Source organism: Condylura cristata, unplaced genomic scaffold (assembly GCF_000260355.1).
Source record: "Condylura cristata isolate star-nosed mole 26May11 unplaced genomic scaffold, ConCri1.0 scaffold00008, whole genome shotgun sequence".
Lineage (NCBI taxonomy): Eukaryota > Metazoa > Chordata > Mammalia > Eulipotyphla > Talpidae > Condylura > Condylura cristata.
In genome coordinates, this window is record NW_004567109.1 from 5,967,482 (window position 1) to 5,983,363 (window position 15,882).

Consider the following 15,882-nt stretch of genomic DNA (forward strand, 5'->3'; position numbering starts at 1 on the left):
TCACCTCCGGGGCAGGCGGGAATCGAACTCATGCGGAAGTGGCTTTAGCTTCTCAGTGCTGTGCTTTAACCCGCTGCGCCACCAGGGAGGGCCGCATAACTAAATCTTAAATTTTTTTAAAATTATTGATTTTCCTTCACTAACTTGTCTGATGTTTTCTTGATTACTCATGGAGAAGGATGAAGAATGTGCCACCTATAGTATTTATAGAAGTAATGTTTCCACTTAATGTAGCTATTGTTTTGTCCTGATTTCTGTGACTGGCCGCAAGGAAGAAAGACTGAACGAGTAGAATTTATTGAGACAGACCCAACCCCTAGGGTGGGGTCCGCAGCTACTGTGAGTGCTGTAGGAGAAAGTGTCTCTCATATAGGCTTTAGGTTCAGATTCTAGAAAGCTGACGTGGTGCTGTGCACCTGGATGCGAGGCCTGGTCCTTGTACTATCGCCCATATACGGTCACACAGGTAGCCGTGTGTGACACACTCAACAGTTAGGCCAGTTTTCCTTGTAATGGGTAGTTCTTTCCAGTTAAAACAGTTGGCTTACTTAAAGGATGCTGTGAATTGAATGTATCCCCCCAAAATAATATCTGAAACGTAATCCCCAGGGTGATGGTATTAGAAGTAGGGTGTTTGGAGGTACATAGTGCCAAGTGGGGAGCCCCATGCTGAGATCAGAGAGAGCTCTTGCCCCTTTGGGCCACAGGAGCACCCAGCAAAAACTCACCCTTCAATGACAGTAAGCTCATCCTCACCAAACGTCAACCTCCTGATGCCTTTTAATGAGATTATATCTAAGTCCCCTTTGCCCAGCAGGAAGGTTTGGGAGGCTTAAATAGATAGGAGAGTTGATAAGGTTGCCATGGGAACCAGGCTATAAGACTGATCTTTTTTAAAAAGATTTTTTTATTTATGCACATAAGAACTGGGGTACAGGCCAGATGTGGGGTGGGGGAGTGCATGAGGCGAGGAGTCACCAGAGACAAAGTGGGGAGCAGAACAGGCAGATGGAATGAAACACATGCTGAGGGAGCAGTGGGCGGGACAAAAGAGACCTGCTGAGCCCTGTGGGTCACCTACCTGGCCGGGGATTGAACTCGTGCTGCAGTGGCTGGAAAAGCTTCTTTGTACTGTGCTTTAACCCACTGCACCACCAGGAAAGGCCCAAGACTGACCATTTTGACCATGAATTTGAAAGCAGGACTAGGACAAATTTTGTGTCAAAGTTCAACACCATATATCCCAGCACTAACTGGACCCAACTGACTCTCCACTCTTGAAAAACTCCCAAAAACACTTTAAAAAAAAAAAAGGCCTCAACCCTCAACCCCTTCTTTGTGCCCAGACCTCTCCTGTCTCTTCCACTGCTTCTCTTAGCAAAGTGTATTTCAGTAAATCCACCTGTTCTGTTCTCCACTCTGCCTCTGGTGCCCCTGTGCCTCTGGCCTACACCTGGCTTTCTATCCAAAACAACCAACATCTGCAGGTACTTTTACAGGGCAGGGGCTCCACTGAACCCCCAAACTTGCCTGCTCTAAGTAGGTTCTGCCATCTGCCGCAGCAAGACAAGACATAAGACCTTTAATGGAAAGGAACTTTATTACAATGAATGTGCAATACAGAAAAGACAAAGAACACAGTTTCTAAATCAAATACCCAAAGTTACCCGTCCCCTCGTGGGTGAAAGTCCACCCAGAAGGGACTGGCCCAGAGCAAGGCCCGAAAGCCCATCGCCAGTCTAAAGCACCTGTCGGCAGGGACCCATAGAAAAGGGTCAGAAATGGCCAGACAAGTCTGGGAGAAAAATAGCACAATCAAAATCAAGATAAAGTCACCTCCCCACACCTCTCTCACCCATGTCTGTTTCAACCAGTCCAGGGCCAAGAAGCAGCAGTTTCTTCTCCTGTCTCTGCTCCATGCGCCTCCCTCAGTCTCCTCTGGCTCCATCCTGATTCTTTCCTCCTCAGCCTCCTCTCCAGATTCTTCTCTCCTCAGATCCTTTCTCCTTTTGGGGGGAGGGCGGGAGGCAGGGAACCTAGAACCTCCCCTTTCCTGGGGATCACACTGGTACAGCACCAGCATCCAGAGCCAGGAGAAATGAATGGTGGTTCAGCCCCCCCCAGTCTCTGGCCGCCTGGACAGACTAAGAACACGTAGGGTAAGTAGCGGTCTGTGAACACTCATGTAGGCAAAAGCAAATGGTGATGCTGGCATGATTGAGGTTTGGGAGACTGAAATCTGGCTGGAAGATTCCAAGGCCTGTCCCAAATCAGGAAACAGCTGGAGGTGGAAGAAACAGCTTGTGTTTGGTAGATCTGCCTTCCAGCACAACCTCACAACAATCCCTGTTGACATAACCCAATTGCTTGATCAAAGAATCCTTTAGCTGCCCCAGGCCAGTTCCTGTGCTGAGGTGGAATTCACTCAGCAGATCCGGATCCGGTAAAAAGATAAAGAGATCTGGTGCTTGGGTGGGGAGCATATCCTGGAGGTGGGGGGTCACAGCCTGTGCCAGAGTCAGGCACTGAGGCTGCAGAACGGTCCCCTCCAAGACCCCAGGGACGAGAGCACCAGCCCCAAAAACATGGACCTTGAGACAGACCTGGTGACCAGCTCAGGTAGGAAGCTGCGAGGGTCTCCCAGCCTTGCAGGACTGGCTGGGGGGAGCTGGGGGAAGGGGTCAGAGGGCAGGCACCCTCCTCCTGGACTACCAGGATTCTCAAGTAGGTGTGGGCTTCGTCCATTTCCACTGCTAACCAAATACCAGCACATAAGCTTCCCTCTAAACCTGAGTCTGGCTGGGACGTAATGAAGACAACGGACTAGTTCATTATCTGGGAACTCACCAAGTTCCTTTTTCTTTTTTTAAAGATTTATTTATTTATGCACACAAGAACTGGGGTACAGGCCAGACATGTAGGGGTGTGCAGACACAGGGAAACAGAACTGGCAGACTGACCGAAGTACACTGCTGAGGAAGCAGCGGGTGAGGAGAAGTCTGCCATACCCTGTGCATGTGGGTCATCTCCCTGGTTGGGATAGAGCTCTAGCTTCAGTGGCTGTGGATTGCTTCACAGTGCTGCACTTGAACCCCTTGTGCCACCAGAGAGGCCCCCCAAAATTCCCTTATTAAGAGCACAGATCCAGACAGACCCACTCAGGCCCTTTCTTTATCAATAAACCTACTGATGGGTCCCAGGCTTCTCCCTGTGCTGCATCTTGAACTGCGTAGGGAGGTCACAGGAGAAACATGGAGCAGGGATCTCCAGGGTAGATGGGACCCGGCGTTGAGGGTGCCTTCGGAGGCTGTGCACAAGATTCCAGGAGCGATGGGGGAGCTCCGGGGCCCAGCGAGGATCACCAACCCTTGCGACGCTTCACTTAAAAAAGTGTCCAGGTGGCCCTCCCTGGTGGCGCAGTGGGTTAAAGCACAGCATTAAGAATGTAAAGCCGCTTCCGCATGAGTTCGATTCCCGCCTGCCCCGGAGGAGATCACATGGCGTGGCAGACCTCTCCTGACCCGCCCGCTGCTCCCCTCAGCAGTGTACTTCGTTGATCTGCCTGTTCTGTTCCCCACTCTGTCTCTGGTGAAGCCTCTCACTGCCCCGAGCCTCTGGCCTGTACCCCAGTTCTGTATGCACAAATAAATAAATCTTAAAAAAAAAAAAAAAAGTGTCCAGGCCAGGCCTTTTCCTCCTGGAGGATCTCACTGCTCGCAGAAGCCCCGGCACCCCACAAGACTGTTACAAATGCAGTCTCAGCCTCCCAGCCCAGCCCCAGAATTTGCACGTTAATCAGTGCCCAGATACTGACTTGTGCAGTAGAGAAGCTCAGAGACCTTGGGCTCTGTTCCCCGAGAAGGTGGGCCGCTGGTACTGGGGGAGACTGCCTTTATGGGCCTCCATGGTGGCCCTAGGGGTTACGTCTCAGAGCTGCATTGCTGCAGTCTGGTTCCACCCCGGCCAGGGAGCTGACCCACATGGCGCAGCAGCCCTCTCCTGGGTCTCCTTTCTGCGTGGTGATGAAGAGCTGGACACAGCTGAATTGGGGGCACTGGTAAAGTATAAAAGATCAGGGGCACAAGCCAGAAGTGTGGGGGACAGGGTGACAGAACTCACCAGAGACAGAGCGGGGAGCAGAACAGGCAGAATGACAACAATACACTGCTGAGGGGAGCAGCGGGGAGACAGGAGAGGTCTGCTGTGCCCTGTGGGTCAGCTCCCTGCCCAGGGATGGAACCTGCGCTGCAGCAGTGGCAGCTCTGAGATGTAACCCCTTCGCTAAGTGTCAGGGAGACCCTCTCTTCAATTTAAATGTGCTCTACCATCCAGTCTTCATCTTTGTATTTGCACAGTCAAGCACATTGGTTGACATATAACCAACCCAATGCCTGCTATTTGGTGAATAATTAAATGAGGAGCTTACAAAGTCCACAAACTAGAATATAAACAAACTTTGACTTCCCGGGAAATCTAACATAATTCCCTCCTTTGCTTTTTTTTTTTTTTTTTTAAGATTTATTTATTTATGCTTACAGAACTGGGGTACAGGTCAGAGGTGTGAATGAGAGTTTTCACTAGAGACAGAGTGGGGAGCAGAACAGGCAGATCGACAAAGTACACTGCTGAGGGGAGCAGTGAGCAGGTCAGGAGAGGTCTGCTGCGCCATGTGGGTCAGCTCCCTGGCCGGGGATCGAACTCGTGCTGCAGTGGCTACGGGGAGAGCTTCATAATACGGTGCTTTAACCCAATGTGCCACCGGGGAGCGCTCCCTTACCTTTTGTGACACTATTTTTTTCCTTGCTTTTCTAGCACCTAGACCTCCATCTGGATTTTTTCTAGTTTTCTTTTGCTACCTCTGTCCTCAACCTTCTTATCTGTTCTTGATACAGGTTCTCTTTGGGTGTTGGCCAATTTCCCCTTTATCCATATGAACTTCCCTTAGGACCTCTGGATTTGCTCATTGGCCTTCAAACACAACATATACTTTTGCTTCCCTTTTAGTCTAAAATTCCTTCTCTTCTTTTTCATGTTGACAAAGAATGTTTTCTCTGGATGTATAGGAAACATTAGACTTTCTTCTGAATTGTCAGTGCGTTTCTGACATCCCAGTAGTAAAGCATTGATCAATTATGCTTTAATTATCCTATCATAATTATTTGTCACGACTAGATATAAATAAATGTGCCATGCAGGCAGTTATTGGGCATCTTACTCAGCTATAAAGTTGAGGCAATACTTCATGGGGTTGGGATTAAAATGATAGTTGTACTGGATGTAAAATTAAAAATAACTATGCAAAGCGCCAAGCCCACAGTAGAAGCTCAAACACCAATAGTTGTTAGATTTGAGCAATGAGAGAACAAACAAGTTCTTTGGACACAGAAGGAGGAGGCCATATGGTGACGCAGGGAAACAGGGAAGTTCCCTGAGGCTGACGAATTCAGTTCTCCAACCGTCAACCTCTTCAAAGAAATCACTTTTGCGACTCTCCCTACTCGGACATCAAAGTGTCCAAAGTGTCCTTGAATCATTCCTAAGTTATTATTTCCTCACAAAGCAATCAACAGGGTTCTCCCTGGTGACGCAGAGGGTTAAAGCGCAGCACTAAGAAGCTGAAGCCACTTCCGCATGAGTTCCTTCCCTCCCCAGAGGTGACCCCAGGGGCTACAGACCTCTCCTGGCCCGCCCGCTGCTCCCCTCAGCAGTGTACTTCGTTGATCTGCCTGTTCTGCTCCCCACTCTGTCTCTGGTAAAGCCTCTCGCCGCCCCTGAGCCTCTGGCCTGTACCCCAGTTCTGTATGCACAAATAAACCTTTTAAAAAAAAATGATCACACCAGGTGGTAGAGAAACGGACCCCATCCATCTAGGAAGAGTTCTCTATATTTATTCTGACCCTTCACTGGGGGGTGACTAGTCACTTATTTGTCAAATACCATAACAAGTGATTACTTCAGATGTTCATTCATTCAGCATTTTACAAAGTCAGCCTCAAAATTCAATATGAGTCCCTGCATTGTTTACAGCAATGTGGGGGCTCCCTGGTGGTGCAAAGGGTTAAGTCTCAGCACTATGAAGCTATCTGTAGCCACTGCAGCACAAGTTCAATCCTCAGCCAGGGAGTGACCCACATGGCTCAGAGACTCGCCTGTCTCCCGGCTGCTCCCCTCAGCAGCAGATTCAGTAGATCCACCTGTTCCGTTCACCACACTGTCTCTGGTGAATCCTCTCACTCCCTCCACAACTACGCCACAGCTCTTGTATGCATAAATAAATAATCTTTAAAATATATATATATATGTATATTTATATGTGGGAAGCCATGGGAAGATCCCCTTAAGGAGCCCAAAATCTAAGAGGACAAAAACCAAGCAGTTCAGCTCTTTCTGACGCTGAAATCCATACTCAGATTCCACTGTCTTCTCTCTGGGTAAGACCAGACGCAGGGACCCCCCTTGTTAAGTGGAGGGGGCTGAATAAACCCGAATCGTGAGGTCATACGCTGGCAATGCCTACATACACCTGTGACCTTTCCTCCCTTCCAGGTGGGAGGCTGGCCTGCCCTCTGAAGGCCACCCCCAGGGCTCACCTCACCTTTATGATCGACTGTTCTCGTGGGAAGCAGCTCTCCCTGCTATCACCCCCAGTGCGGGACCTGGCCCTCAGCCCCCACCTAGGGCCTGCCCCCCCTCCAATGAAGACCTACATCTTCTTCTGTGGGGAAACCCAGCCCCATCTGGCCCACGAGGCCCCCCTGGGTGGAGGGAACCGTGCTCAGGCCAGGGGGGCCCTGCCAGCCTTCGGAGGGCCTGTGGTCCCGGCTTCCACTCCCGTCAGCCCCCTCTGCCCCCAGGAGGCTCCTGAAGCCAAGGGGAGTCCCCCGAAGACTGTGTCTGTGAGACACTCTGCCTGGGGAGCAGTCAAGGACTCCCTCAAAGGGCTCCTCTCCTCCTGTGTCTGTGGGAGAGCCGATTAACTGGCGGGGCCTGGTCTGCAGGTGTCAGGCCAGCAGGCTGCCCAGCGACAGGCTGTCACTGCCGGAGCCCACTCCCCTCACCAGCCACACACAGTCTTTCCTGCCAGAGCCCAGCTAAGCGCATCAGAGCCCTAGAAGTGCGCCTGAAACAAACCCCTCTCCCCGCCCACCGCCCGCAAGACCCGCTTCCTTCCTGGGCCACTCAGCAGGAGAAGGCGGCCCACCAGGAGTCCATCCCCACAGTCCAGGGGAGCAGCTTCCACACCCCCTGCCCTGCAGGTGCTGGAGAAACGCCACAGCCTCTTGGAACTCACGCTCTTGGTGGTGGTGAGGGGGGCGGTCAGACATTTAACAGATAAATAAAGCTGGTTTGGGAACCCACAAACAAGTGCTGTGTGGGGACAGTGTACCTGTGGGATACAGACCCCAGAAAGGCGGCAGGAACCACATCGCGCCAGCTTCACAGGCCTTTAAAGTTTACTCTCAGGTGGGCTCTGGTGGAAACAGGACAGCGTGGATGAGCGGACCTACCTTTGGAAAGAATTCCTCTAGCTCCAGATACCACAGAAGGCAGGCGAGGAAGTAGGAGGCTGAGCCCGAGTCCCGGCAAAGGGCGGTGATGGTTTGGGCTCAGAGGTGGTGATGGTGTCGTCAGGATGACACGGACCCACCCCGCCCGGGTGTAGCTCCCCAGCTGAGTGTCACGGAGCTTGAAGAGCCTAACGCGAATTCGAGCCGCTCCAGCAGGGAAGGGTGAGGTCTGTGGCTGCACCTCTAGCTTTTCACCAGCAGGTGTCGCCCTATCACCAGGCGGAGAGCGTGGGCCCCGGCGGGGCACGGGAGGGGCGGCGGGCAGGGGGGGGGGGGGGGGGGGGGGGGGGGGAGGAGGGGGGAGGGGAGGACAGCAGGGAGGATGGGGAGAGCGTATCTGCTCACCTGTGCGCACAGGCTCAGTACCAGACCAGCCGCCATGGTTGTGGAAACCAAGTTTCATTCTACACAGCACTTTCATCGGCATCATGAGAGTTTATGCCAGATCACAGCACACTTCAGGATTAAATCAGTGGGGCAGCGTTGGTCCCCCCCTATGGAACAGGCGTTGAGATTAGGGCTGCTGACCAGATATTTTGTGGCACCGCGTGCCATCTCAGTTCATCCCAGGTCCCAAGGTGGGTACAGGTTTTCCTGCCATTTTAGAGATGAGGAAACAAAGGTGCAGCCATGTACGACATCGCCAGCAAGAGGCAAGGTCCAAGCCCGAACCCCCGCAGCCTGAGGGCGAAGCTGGGCTCTCTTGTCGAAGGAGGAGACAGAGCGCCGTTTCCCCAGGACCCAGCCAGGGCCTGGCAACGTGAGGGCTGAGAGGACCCCGCACTGAGGGGCACACAGGAGGACTGAGAGAACGTTCCAGAAACCAGTGCTCTGTGAAACTGAATAGTGATGGAGCAAGCCTTTGGTGTGGAGCTTTCCAGAACAGGCACTGAGCTAAGTCCTGTCAGCGCACAGCTCAGTGTGTCTCTTCACCACAACCTGTGAGGTGCTGTTCCATTTTACAGATGAGGAAACTGAGGCTCAGGTGAGTTAAGCAGTGGACCCAAGGTCACTCAGCTAACGCGAGACAGCCAGGGCTGAAGAGGAGGGGCTTGGACTTCAGAACATGATCCACAAGCCACACTGGAGCAATAACAGAAATCTGTTGAAAGACCAAACAAGTCAAGTCTTCCTTGTACCAGGGAGTGAAAGGGAGTCGGTGAAGGGAGCTCTTGTCCTGGTGCCCCCCCCCGACACCCTCCCTCGGGCCCACTATCCTTCCTCACCCTGCTCTCCCCACAACAGTTCTAGTCTGCCAGCCATGTGTAGTCCCGGCCAGTGTCCAGTGCCTCCCTGTCCAGTGCCTCCCAGCCTGCACAGAGCGGGTGGTCAAGACCTGTATGGGAAACCCGGGAGGAAAGGAGGGTGGGGAGAGGGGAGATGTGTGTCCTGCCCTCTTCTCTCTGTGCCCAGTAGCCTGTTTCGCGGCCTTCCAGGAGCACCCTACGGAGTCCCACCCAATTCCCAAGGATGGCTGTCCTGGGTGCACCCTCCGTAGGGCCTCAGGGAAAAGCAGCTGGCCACTCACAGGGTAGGAGGCCAGCAGTGCCACCCTAAACAGCACCCGCAGCTCCAGCGGGCTTCCTGGAGGAGGAGGGCCTTGGCCTGGGCCAAGGGACAACCTAAGTCCTCCCTGCCAAGGCCTGACGGGGATTCTCAGTCTCCAGCCCTGAGGGGCAGCACCTGTCCAGCTTCCCCTGCCCCCTGCCCAGGGTTACCCCCAAAGCTGGACGATAGCCAAGTCCCCCATCTGGGTTCCCAAGTCCGGGTGGGGCAGGCGGGGTTGCCTGGCGCCTGGTGGTGAGGCGTGATCTGGGCTGGCCCAGCGGAGGGCTTTGTGGAAGCATCCACTGGAACCAAATCCCAGCCACCCCAGGCTGGGTGACCTTGGCCAGGGGGCTGACCTCTCCGAGCCTTCACGTGCTCCTCGGTACATACCTGCGGGATTGTTGTGGGGACAAGCGGGGCTTTGGCGTACGCTAAGCACTCGATGAATGGGACGGCTATAATTATTCTGCACAGGGGGGCGGGGCGCGGGGCCTGCAGCCAGCCTATATTTAGCCTGGAAAGGGCGAGGGGCGCCGGGAACCGAGCAGCCGAGGTCAGCCCCTGCGCCAGGGGGCGGAGCCGTTGAAAGACCGGCCTGCTGGGGCCCCCCTTCCAGCCCTCCTCGCCGCAGGGTCACCTTGGCCCTCGGGCTCCCTCCCTCATTACGGTAATCGGTCCCCCCCCCCCCCAAGGGAACTCTCACCCCGAGAGCCTCAGTCTGGGGAAGGGGCTGTTGGGGTCTGGGGATGGGCGTGGGGAGTATGCAATGCTTCTGTTGTTTTGGGGAGCACCCCTTTCCAGCCCCGACTGCGGGTGGCGGAGGGAGGGACTTCGCCGCGGTAGGATGCCAAGGTGAGCCCCAGCCCGGGTGGGAGCGGGGGAGAGGGGAGCTGCCCGCCCCTCCCCCACCCCACCCCCCACTCGCGCTTGAGTGTCGGGCTGCAAATAGCCTGACGGAATCAGTGAGTCACGGAGGCTGGAAATACCGCGGCCCCTTCCTCCCCCGCCTCCCCGCAGCAGCCCGCCGCGTAGGGGAGCCCTGGCGCTCGATTTCAGCCGCGCTCGGAGGACTGGGGTGGGAGGACTGGGGTGGGGACCCCCTCCTGGGTGCGCTCAGGTGCTCCGAACGAGCCAGTCCCCAGCTTGATTCTGCCTCCAGGACTGTGCAGCCCTGGGCCAGTCACCCAGCCTCTCTGGGCCTCTGACTCATCTGGGACCTGGGCTTCAAGAGGGCGGCGACTTTGGGGGTCCTCACTCCCCGGGACGCTGTCTGCGGCTGCAACAGGAGGTGACCGTGCAAGGCTTTTCGGGGATAATTCCTGATTCCTGCCCTGGTGGGTCTGGAGCCAGGGGAGGCGACCAGAGGACACCCACATTTCTGCAGGGTCGAGTTTTACCTCAGCTACCAGGGCTCGCCCACCCCTCCTGTCCCCCAGTCTCCAGGAAGGTATGCCCCCTTTGTCCTGCACCTTCCCACCCCTGCCTGCAGCCCCCAGCCCCCTCCCACCAAGGTTGAGAACGCCAGGCAGGTGATCTCCAGAAGTCTGATTCGGTTGTTTATTGTGCGCAGGGTACAATGCCAGGACCCTCCCTGCCCCAGTCGTCCCCTAAGGGCCCAGAGTGGCAGGGCTGAAGGGTCACCCCACAGAACGCTGAGGGTACAGCGGGCAGAAGCAGGCCCTGCCACTTGCTCGGGGTGGGGGTGGGGGCCTGGCCCACCCTGAGCCACCCCTCACACCTCACCTTGCTTCTGTCTGTGGGTGACAGCCAAGTCGCTGTGGGCGGGGGGATCCCCAGAGTGGGGGGGCTGACTAGAGGTCCCTGCCCTGGAGCAGGGACCCCTCTCTATGACTGAGGCCTGGGCCAGCAGGAAGATGTGGGAGCAGGGTACACAGGCCAAGGGGAGCGAGTGAGGGAACTTCCTCAGGACAGCGGGGTGTTGGTTTGATGTCTGGGGTTCAGACCCCGCTTGTAGCATGTAAGCCGGGCACGCACGTTGGGCACTGGCTCTCCCACTGAGAAAAGTAGAGATTGTAAATTTGCTGTTAGAATGTTCTGGATCCGGCCTCCACCCATGGTTATGCTATGCAATGCGGTGTGCAGAACACAGTCTGTAGATTCATAGATTAACGGAAGAATGGGGGGAAACTTGCCACAGGGGAAGACGGGCAAGAGCTGGGGTCCCATCTGGAGGACCCGAAGCCCCCGCCCCCTCTCCCCGACCTGGTGGAGTGACCCGGGCAGTGGAGGCAGCCCCAGGAGCCCGGGCCCGGGGATGGGAGGGAGAAGCACCAGGGGCCCCTCGCCAGCCTCGCCTGGGGCTCAAGCAGGTGGCAGGCAGGAGGCGATTTTGTCACGAACCCGCTGTGCTGGAAAAACCCCACGAGACGCAGACACGCGAGGCCCTGCCTGGACACAGCTGGCTGGCTGGGGGCGCCCGTGGCAGGGCCCGGCGCTGGGTGGGGCTCAGGGAGTGGCAGAAGGGAGGCTCCCCCATCTTGGCTGTCCCTCTGGCCTCCTGGTGCCCCTGGTCTCCCAAGTCAGACGGGGGGGGCTGCTGCCTGTCTCCCTCTATTCTTACTCTCCCTCCTTAGGGCCCAGGGCACCCCCTTCCCTGTCCTGCAGAGGTTCCATAGACAAAAGAATTTACTGTCCTGCAGATGATTCCCCCAGAGTTCCTGCCTGTCCCAGCGGCCCTTCCCCCACAGTGAGGTCTCTGGGGTGTCCCCTTCCCCACCCCACCTTCTGTTCTGCTTTGCATAAAAGAGGCCACCTGTGGTATCGGCGGCCAAGGGTGAGGCCAGGGCAGTCCCTGGCCTGCCCTGGGCAGAGCAGAAGACTCAGTTTTTTGGGGGGATGACCCACCTGGGGTCTGGACCTGGGCTGAGATGTTCTGGAAGCTGTCCTGCAGGGGGTTGGGAAAACTTTTCTGGCAGGCCAGTGGGGGACTGGGCAGGGGAGTCGGGGGGAGGGGGGAAGGGATGTCCCTCAGATTTTTATCTCTGTCCGGAAGGTCTGCTGGACGTGCTCTGAGTGCGGGTGGCGCCTCGCGCGGATGGTGAGGCTGCCGTCCTCCCTCAGGGCCGAGGTCACCGATGTGGGGTCCACGTCCTCCGGCAGCTGACACTTGTGTGCAAAGGTGTTCATGACCGTGCCGTCAGCCGCCAGCTGGAGGAGGGCATGGGTCAGGGCAGGCCGCACCACCCTTCCTGCTCCGTCCAAACCACAGCCCTTTGCAGCAGGTGCCTTCTTCCCAGCCCGCCCCAGCAGGGCACCCACAGACCGGAGGGGTCTAGTCTCAGGGCAGAGGCCTGGCAGAGAGGCCGGCCGCGGGCGGGGCGGCAGGCCGAGGGGCTTCGAGGAGCATCGGCGGTTCCCAAGGATGGGCAAGGGGCTTGGTGGGCTCCTGCCGACGCTGGGGCTTCTGAGCAGGAAGAGATGGCGCAGAGCAGACCCGTGCCCCCTTGGGTACCCGCTGGCCCCTCCCCCACGGCCCGGCCGGCACATAGTGTCCAGGGGAGCCCGAGGCGGCTGAGGCTGAGTCATTGGCGGGGGTGGCAGAGCTGGCACGTGCTGCCTGCTGGTCCCGGTGTCCAGTCCTTGGCTTCCTGGCGAGGGTGTCTAGGCGTCCAGCTCTCGTGCTCAGGGGAGGAGGCCAGGCCGCGGAGACCCAGAGGAAGTCCTGAGCAGACCTCCTGGACCCGGCAGGCGTTGCTATGGCGCCTTCCCAGGTCAGGACGCACCACGCCCTCCTCTGCGGCACAGGCACCAGTGCCCGTTGGGTGCAGATACTGGGCCAGACCTGCAGGACCTTTGCCTGGGGCCCAGGTCAGGGGACCCAGAGTGGCGCAGGGCCTCTGGGCCCAGGGGGGGAGAAAGCTCGAAGGCTGTCATTTGAGGGAACTGCTCCCCACCCTCGCCCAGGTGAGCCCCCCACCTGCCCGCCTCACTCAGCCACTCAGCCACGCCTCCCCTCTGCCCTCCCTCCCATCTCAGGGAGCCCCCGCCTGCATTCTCTCCCCCTGGCTCCCTAGAGAAAGGATTTGGGAGCTTTGGGGCAGAGAGAGGCAGAATCAACCAGGTCCCCTGCCCACAAGCTACAGGAACAGGGTCTCCAGCTTGCCCCGGGGCGTGGGGGGCACTGGTCAGGGCCCAGGGGCTCAGGGCAAGACGGAGGGGAGACACCAGGAGAGGGCACCGGTGTGGAGCCGGGGTCCAGGCTGTGGGCCAGGCTCACCTTCTCGGCCCGCACCTCGATGTGGTTGTTGGAGGTGGTGACAATGATGTCTTCGGGAGAGAAGTCGCTCACGTCCACCGCGAACTCGTAGGCGTCTCCCAGCGTCTTGATGTTGCCGGGCCCCCCGGGACGGGCTGTGGGAGGACTCAGTGAGCTCAGCACAGGCAGGTTTGCATCCAGCATCCAGGCTCCACGACTGGGGCGACGGGGCCCCCCAGGCCTGATCTCCCCCTTAGCGCAGCTCCCGAGCTCCTGGCCTGCACCTCGTCTCTCGCCTCTGCCTTTTCTGGGGAGGGTGGGGGGTGGGTGTGTGCATGTACGGCGTCTTCAGCGGGCTGCCTGCAGCTTGGGTGCCCCGTCATGCCTCCCAGCCCTCCTCCCACCCTGTCCAGCCAGGGCTGGGGGCTGTTCACACCATCACCGACCCTCCCTCCGGCCACGAGCATCCCTTGGTGGCCCGTCTGGCGTCACGGCCACCGCTGTCTCTGTGTGTCGGGGGCTGCACGGTGGCCCCGGCTCTGCACACCCGTCCCTGGTGTCTCGGCAGCCGCGGCAGCTGTCACGGTGCCCTGAGCAGGTGTCCCCTACCTGCGCCCCCCGCCCCCCAGAGCCGCCAGCACTTGCCTGGGAAGGCCAGGGGCTCTGAGTGGGGCCGCATGAAGCTGCCAAAATCCTCAGAAAACATGCTCAAGGCCTTCTCCATGGGTGGGTCCTGGGCCGGGAGGGCGCGGGAGGCCAGGGAGGACGAAGAAGAGGAAGAGGACGACGACGAAGAGGAGGAGTGGAAGCTTCTCTCCGCTCTGAAGGTGGAGGAGGTTCTGTGGCTCATCCACGGCGGACGGCCAGGCCCTGGCCAGGCGAGCGGTGCGGACGGGAGGGTGCAGGCGGCGTCCTCTGAGGGAGCTGGCTGGGCCCTGACTGCCGGCGCTTTATAAGGCCCGACAGTCCCTGGGCGCAGGGCCAGGCCCTTGTCTACCAGCTAAATTTAGGCCTCTCCGTGGCCCAGAGGGGGCTGGAAGTCTTCTCCAGTGAGACGGCCCCGCTGACAGCCCCACACACGCAGGCCCGTGAGGGCTGAGCTCACCGCCTGCATTCCAGGCCGATAACTCCAGCCGCAGGGCCTCTGCTCCATGGGGTGTGTGGGCGACGTGGGGGGCTGGCCTCAGACCCCCGTGCCCACCCTGAGGCCTGTGTCCGGCGTTTCTGTGTCTCTGTCTCCCCCGTCAGCCTGGGCATCTCCCCCTCAGACTGGAAGCTCCCTGAGGACAGGGCGTGTGTCAGTTCCAGCCCTCTCGGGCCCCAGTTCTAGCCCTTTGTAAGAGGATCTGGGTGGTGGGTGATGAGGGGCTCAAGCCCCTGGTGTTGCCAGGACAGATCAGGGTGGGGGCAGACCCACCTGCCGGGCCCAGGAGGGAGACAAAGGGCTTGTTCCCTTGGGGTGAGTGTTTACAGCCCTCTCTCAGGAAAGAGGGAGCCAGCTCCTGGGGGGTGGTGTAGAAAGTGCAGCTGTCCCCCTGCCAGCTACCCCGGGCCTCATTCCAGGCTGCCCCCCCCCCAATCCCTGACTCAGAACACCCAGGGGCCGCCTGAGACAGGGCTGGGGTTGGGTCTGACTCAGAGGAGGAGGGGAGATAATCTGATAATTGTCCTTCAAAATCTAGACGGTTATGTTTCGGGAGCTGTCATCAACCTCCAGCTCAGAGGAGCTGCTGGGGATGGCGTGCAGGAGCTCAGCCGGAGGTGCGGGGGTCCCAGGAGACAGTTATTCTAGCCCTGGAGGGGCCTGGGCACTGGTTCCCGGCTGGGAGCTCTGCAGGGTCCCCTCTGCACCCCCAGCCCCGGAAGGGGTGCTATCCCCATTCTAGAGACAGGGAAACGGAGACTCACAGAGGGATTGCAGGGGCTAGTGGCAGAGCCAGGGTGCCGGCCCCACCCTGTCTGACTCCGCAGCCACTGACATAGGCAGGTGGACATAGGCTGGCCCAAAGGGGGCCGCCCCTCTCACCCGGGTCTGGCAGAGCCGGGACTGACCACGCAGGACTAGGCCCGAGCAGGGAGCCCGTCCGGGCAGGAGGACCCTCCACCCATCCCGTGGCAGGTGTTGTCACCCTGTGGGGCCTCGCCCTCCCCAGGTCACTGAGGGTCCTTCTGCCCAGGGAGGTCTGACTGCTGCGGCCCACCGGGGACCCCCCGGGGGCTCCCCCCAGCAGTGGTGTGACACGGTTTCTCGTGCCTGTGACTTCTCGGCCTGTGTCCACTTCCCCATCAGACCGGCGGCTCCCCCAAGGTAGGGGCTTACTCCCCCTAGAGCAGGGGCTCCTGAAGGTGGGTATTATTTATCTTTCGTCTGCCTCTCACAGAGCTTCATCCTTGAGGTGCTTCATTATAGGGGTGAGCACCAGGGCTGGCGGGCTACTGAGGGCCCGGGCAGTGGCTGGAGCAAGAGGCCTGTCATTCCATTGGAGGGTCCTGGCCAGCCCGGCACCCACCCTGGCTGAGGGGCTCCACTCGAGCTGCCAGGAAGTCACC

At 58.2% G+C, this 15,882-nt stretch overlaps 2 protein-coding genes across 2 annotated transcripts; one reads left to right on the forward strand and one right to left on the reverse strand.

Moving 5' to 3' along the window:
• The first annotated feature begins 2,585 nt into the window (after positions 1-2,585).
• Positions 2,586-6,977, forward strand: LOC101631571 (chromosome unknown open reading frame, human C1orf64). The gene is made up of 2 exons (XM_004679346.1): positions 2,586-2,619; positions 6,547-6,977. Exons 1-2 carry the CDS (start codon positions 2,586-2,588, stop codon positions 6,975-6,977), a joined length of 465 nt encoding a protein of 154 aa, XP_004679403.1.
• A 3,692-nt stretch (positions 6,978-10,669) lies between these two features.
• On the reverse strand, positions 10,670-14,236 carry HSPB7 (heat shock 27kDa protein family, member 7 (cardiovascular)). The gene is made up of 3 exons (XM_004678532.2): positions 13,978-14,236; positions 13,354-13,487; positions 10,670-12,284 (listed from the first exon to the last, which is right to left on the reverse strand). Exons 1-3 carry the CDS (start codon positions 14,180-14,182, stop codon positions 12,105-12,107), a joined length of 519 nt encoding a protein of 172 aa, XP_004678589.1. The 5' UTR covers positions 14,183-14,236; the 3' UTR covers positions 10,670-12,104.
• Positions 14,237-15,882: the final 1,646 nt, after the last annotated feature.

Excerpts from the sequence above, each read along its gene's own strand:
- LOC101631571 (XM_004679346.1), top strand. The coding sequence starts at position 2,586 with ATGGACCTTGAGACAGACCTGGTGACCAGCTCAG. Across the intron at positions 2,620-6,546 it reads AGACCTGGTGACCAGCTCAG|GTGGGAGGCTGGCCTGCCCT; the intron begins GTAGGAAGCTGC and ends CCTCCCTTCCAG.
- HSPB7 (XM_004678532.2), bottom strand. The coding sequence starts at position 14,182 with ATGAGCCACAGAACCTCCTCCACCTTCAGAGCGGAGAGAAGCTTCCAC. Across the intron at positions 13,488-13,977 it reads AGAGCCCCTGGCCTTCCCAG|CCCGTCCCGGGGGGCCCGGC; the intron begins GCAAGTGCTGGC and ends GTCCTCCCACAG. Across the intron at positions 12,285-13,353 it reads TCGAGGTGCGGGCCGAGAAG|CTGGCGGCTGACGGCACGGT; the intron begins GTGAGCCTGGCC and ends GCCCTCCTCCAG.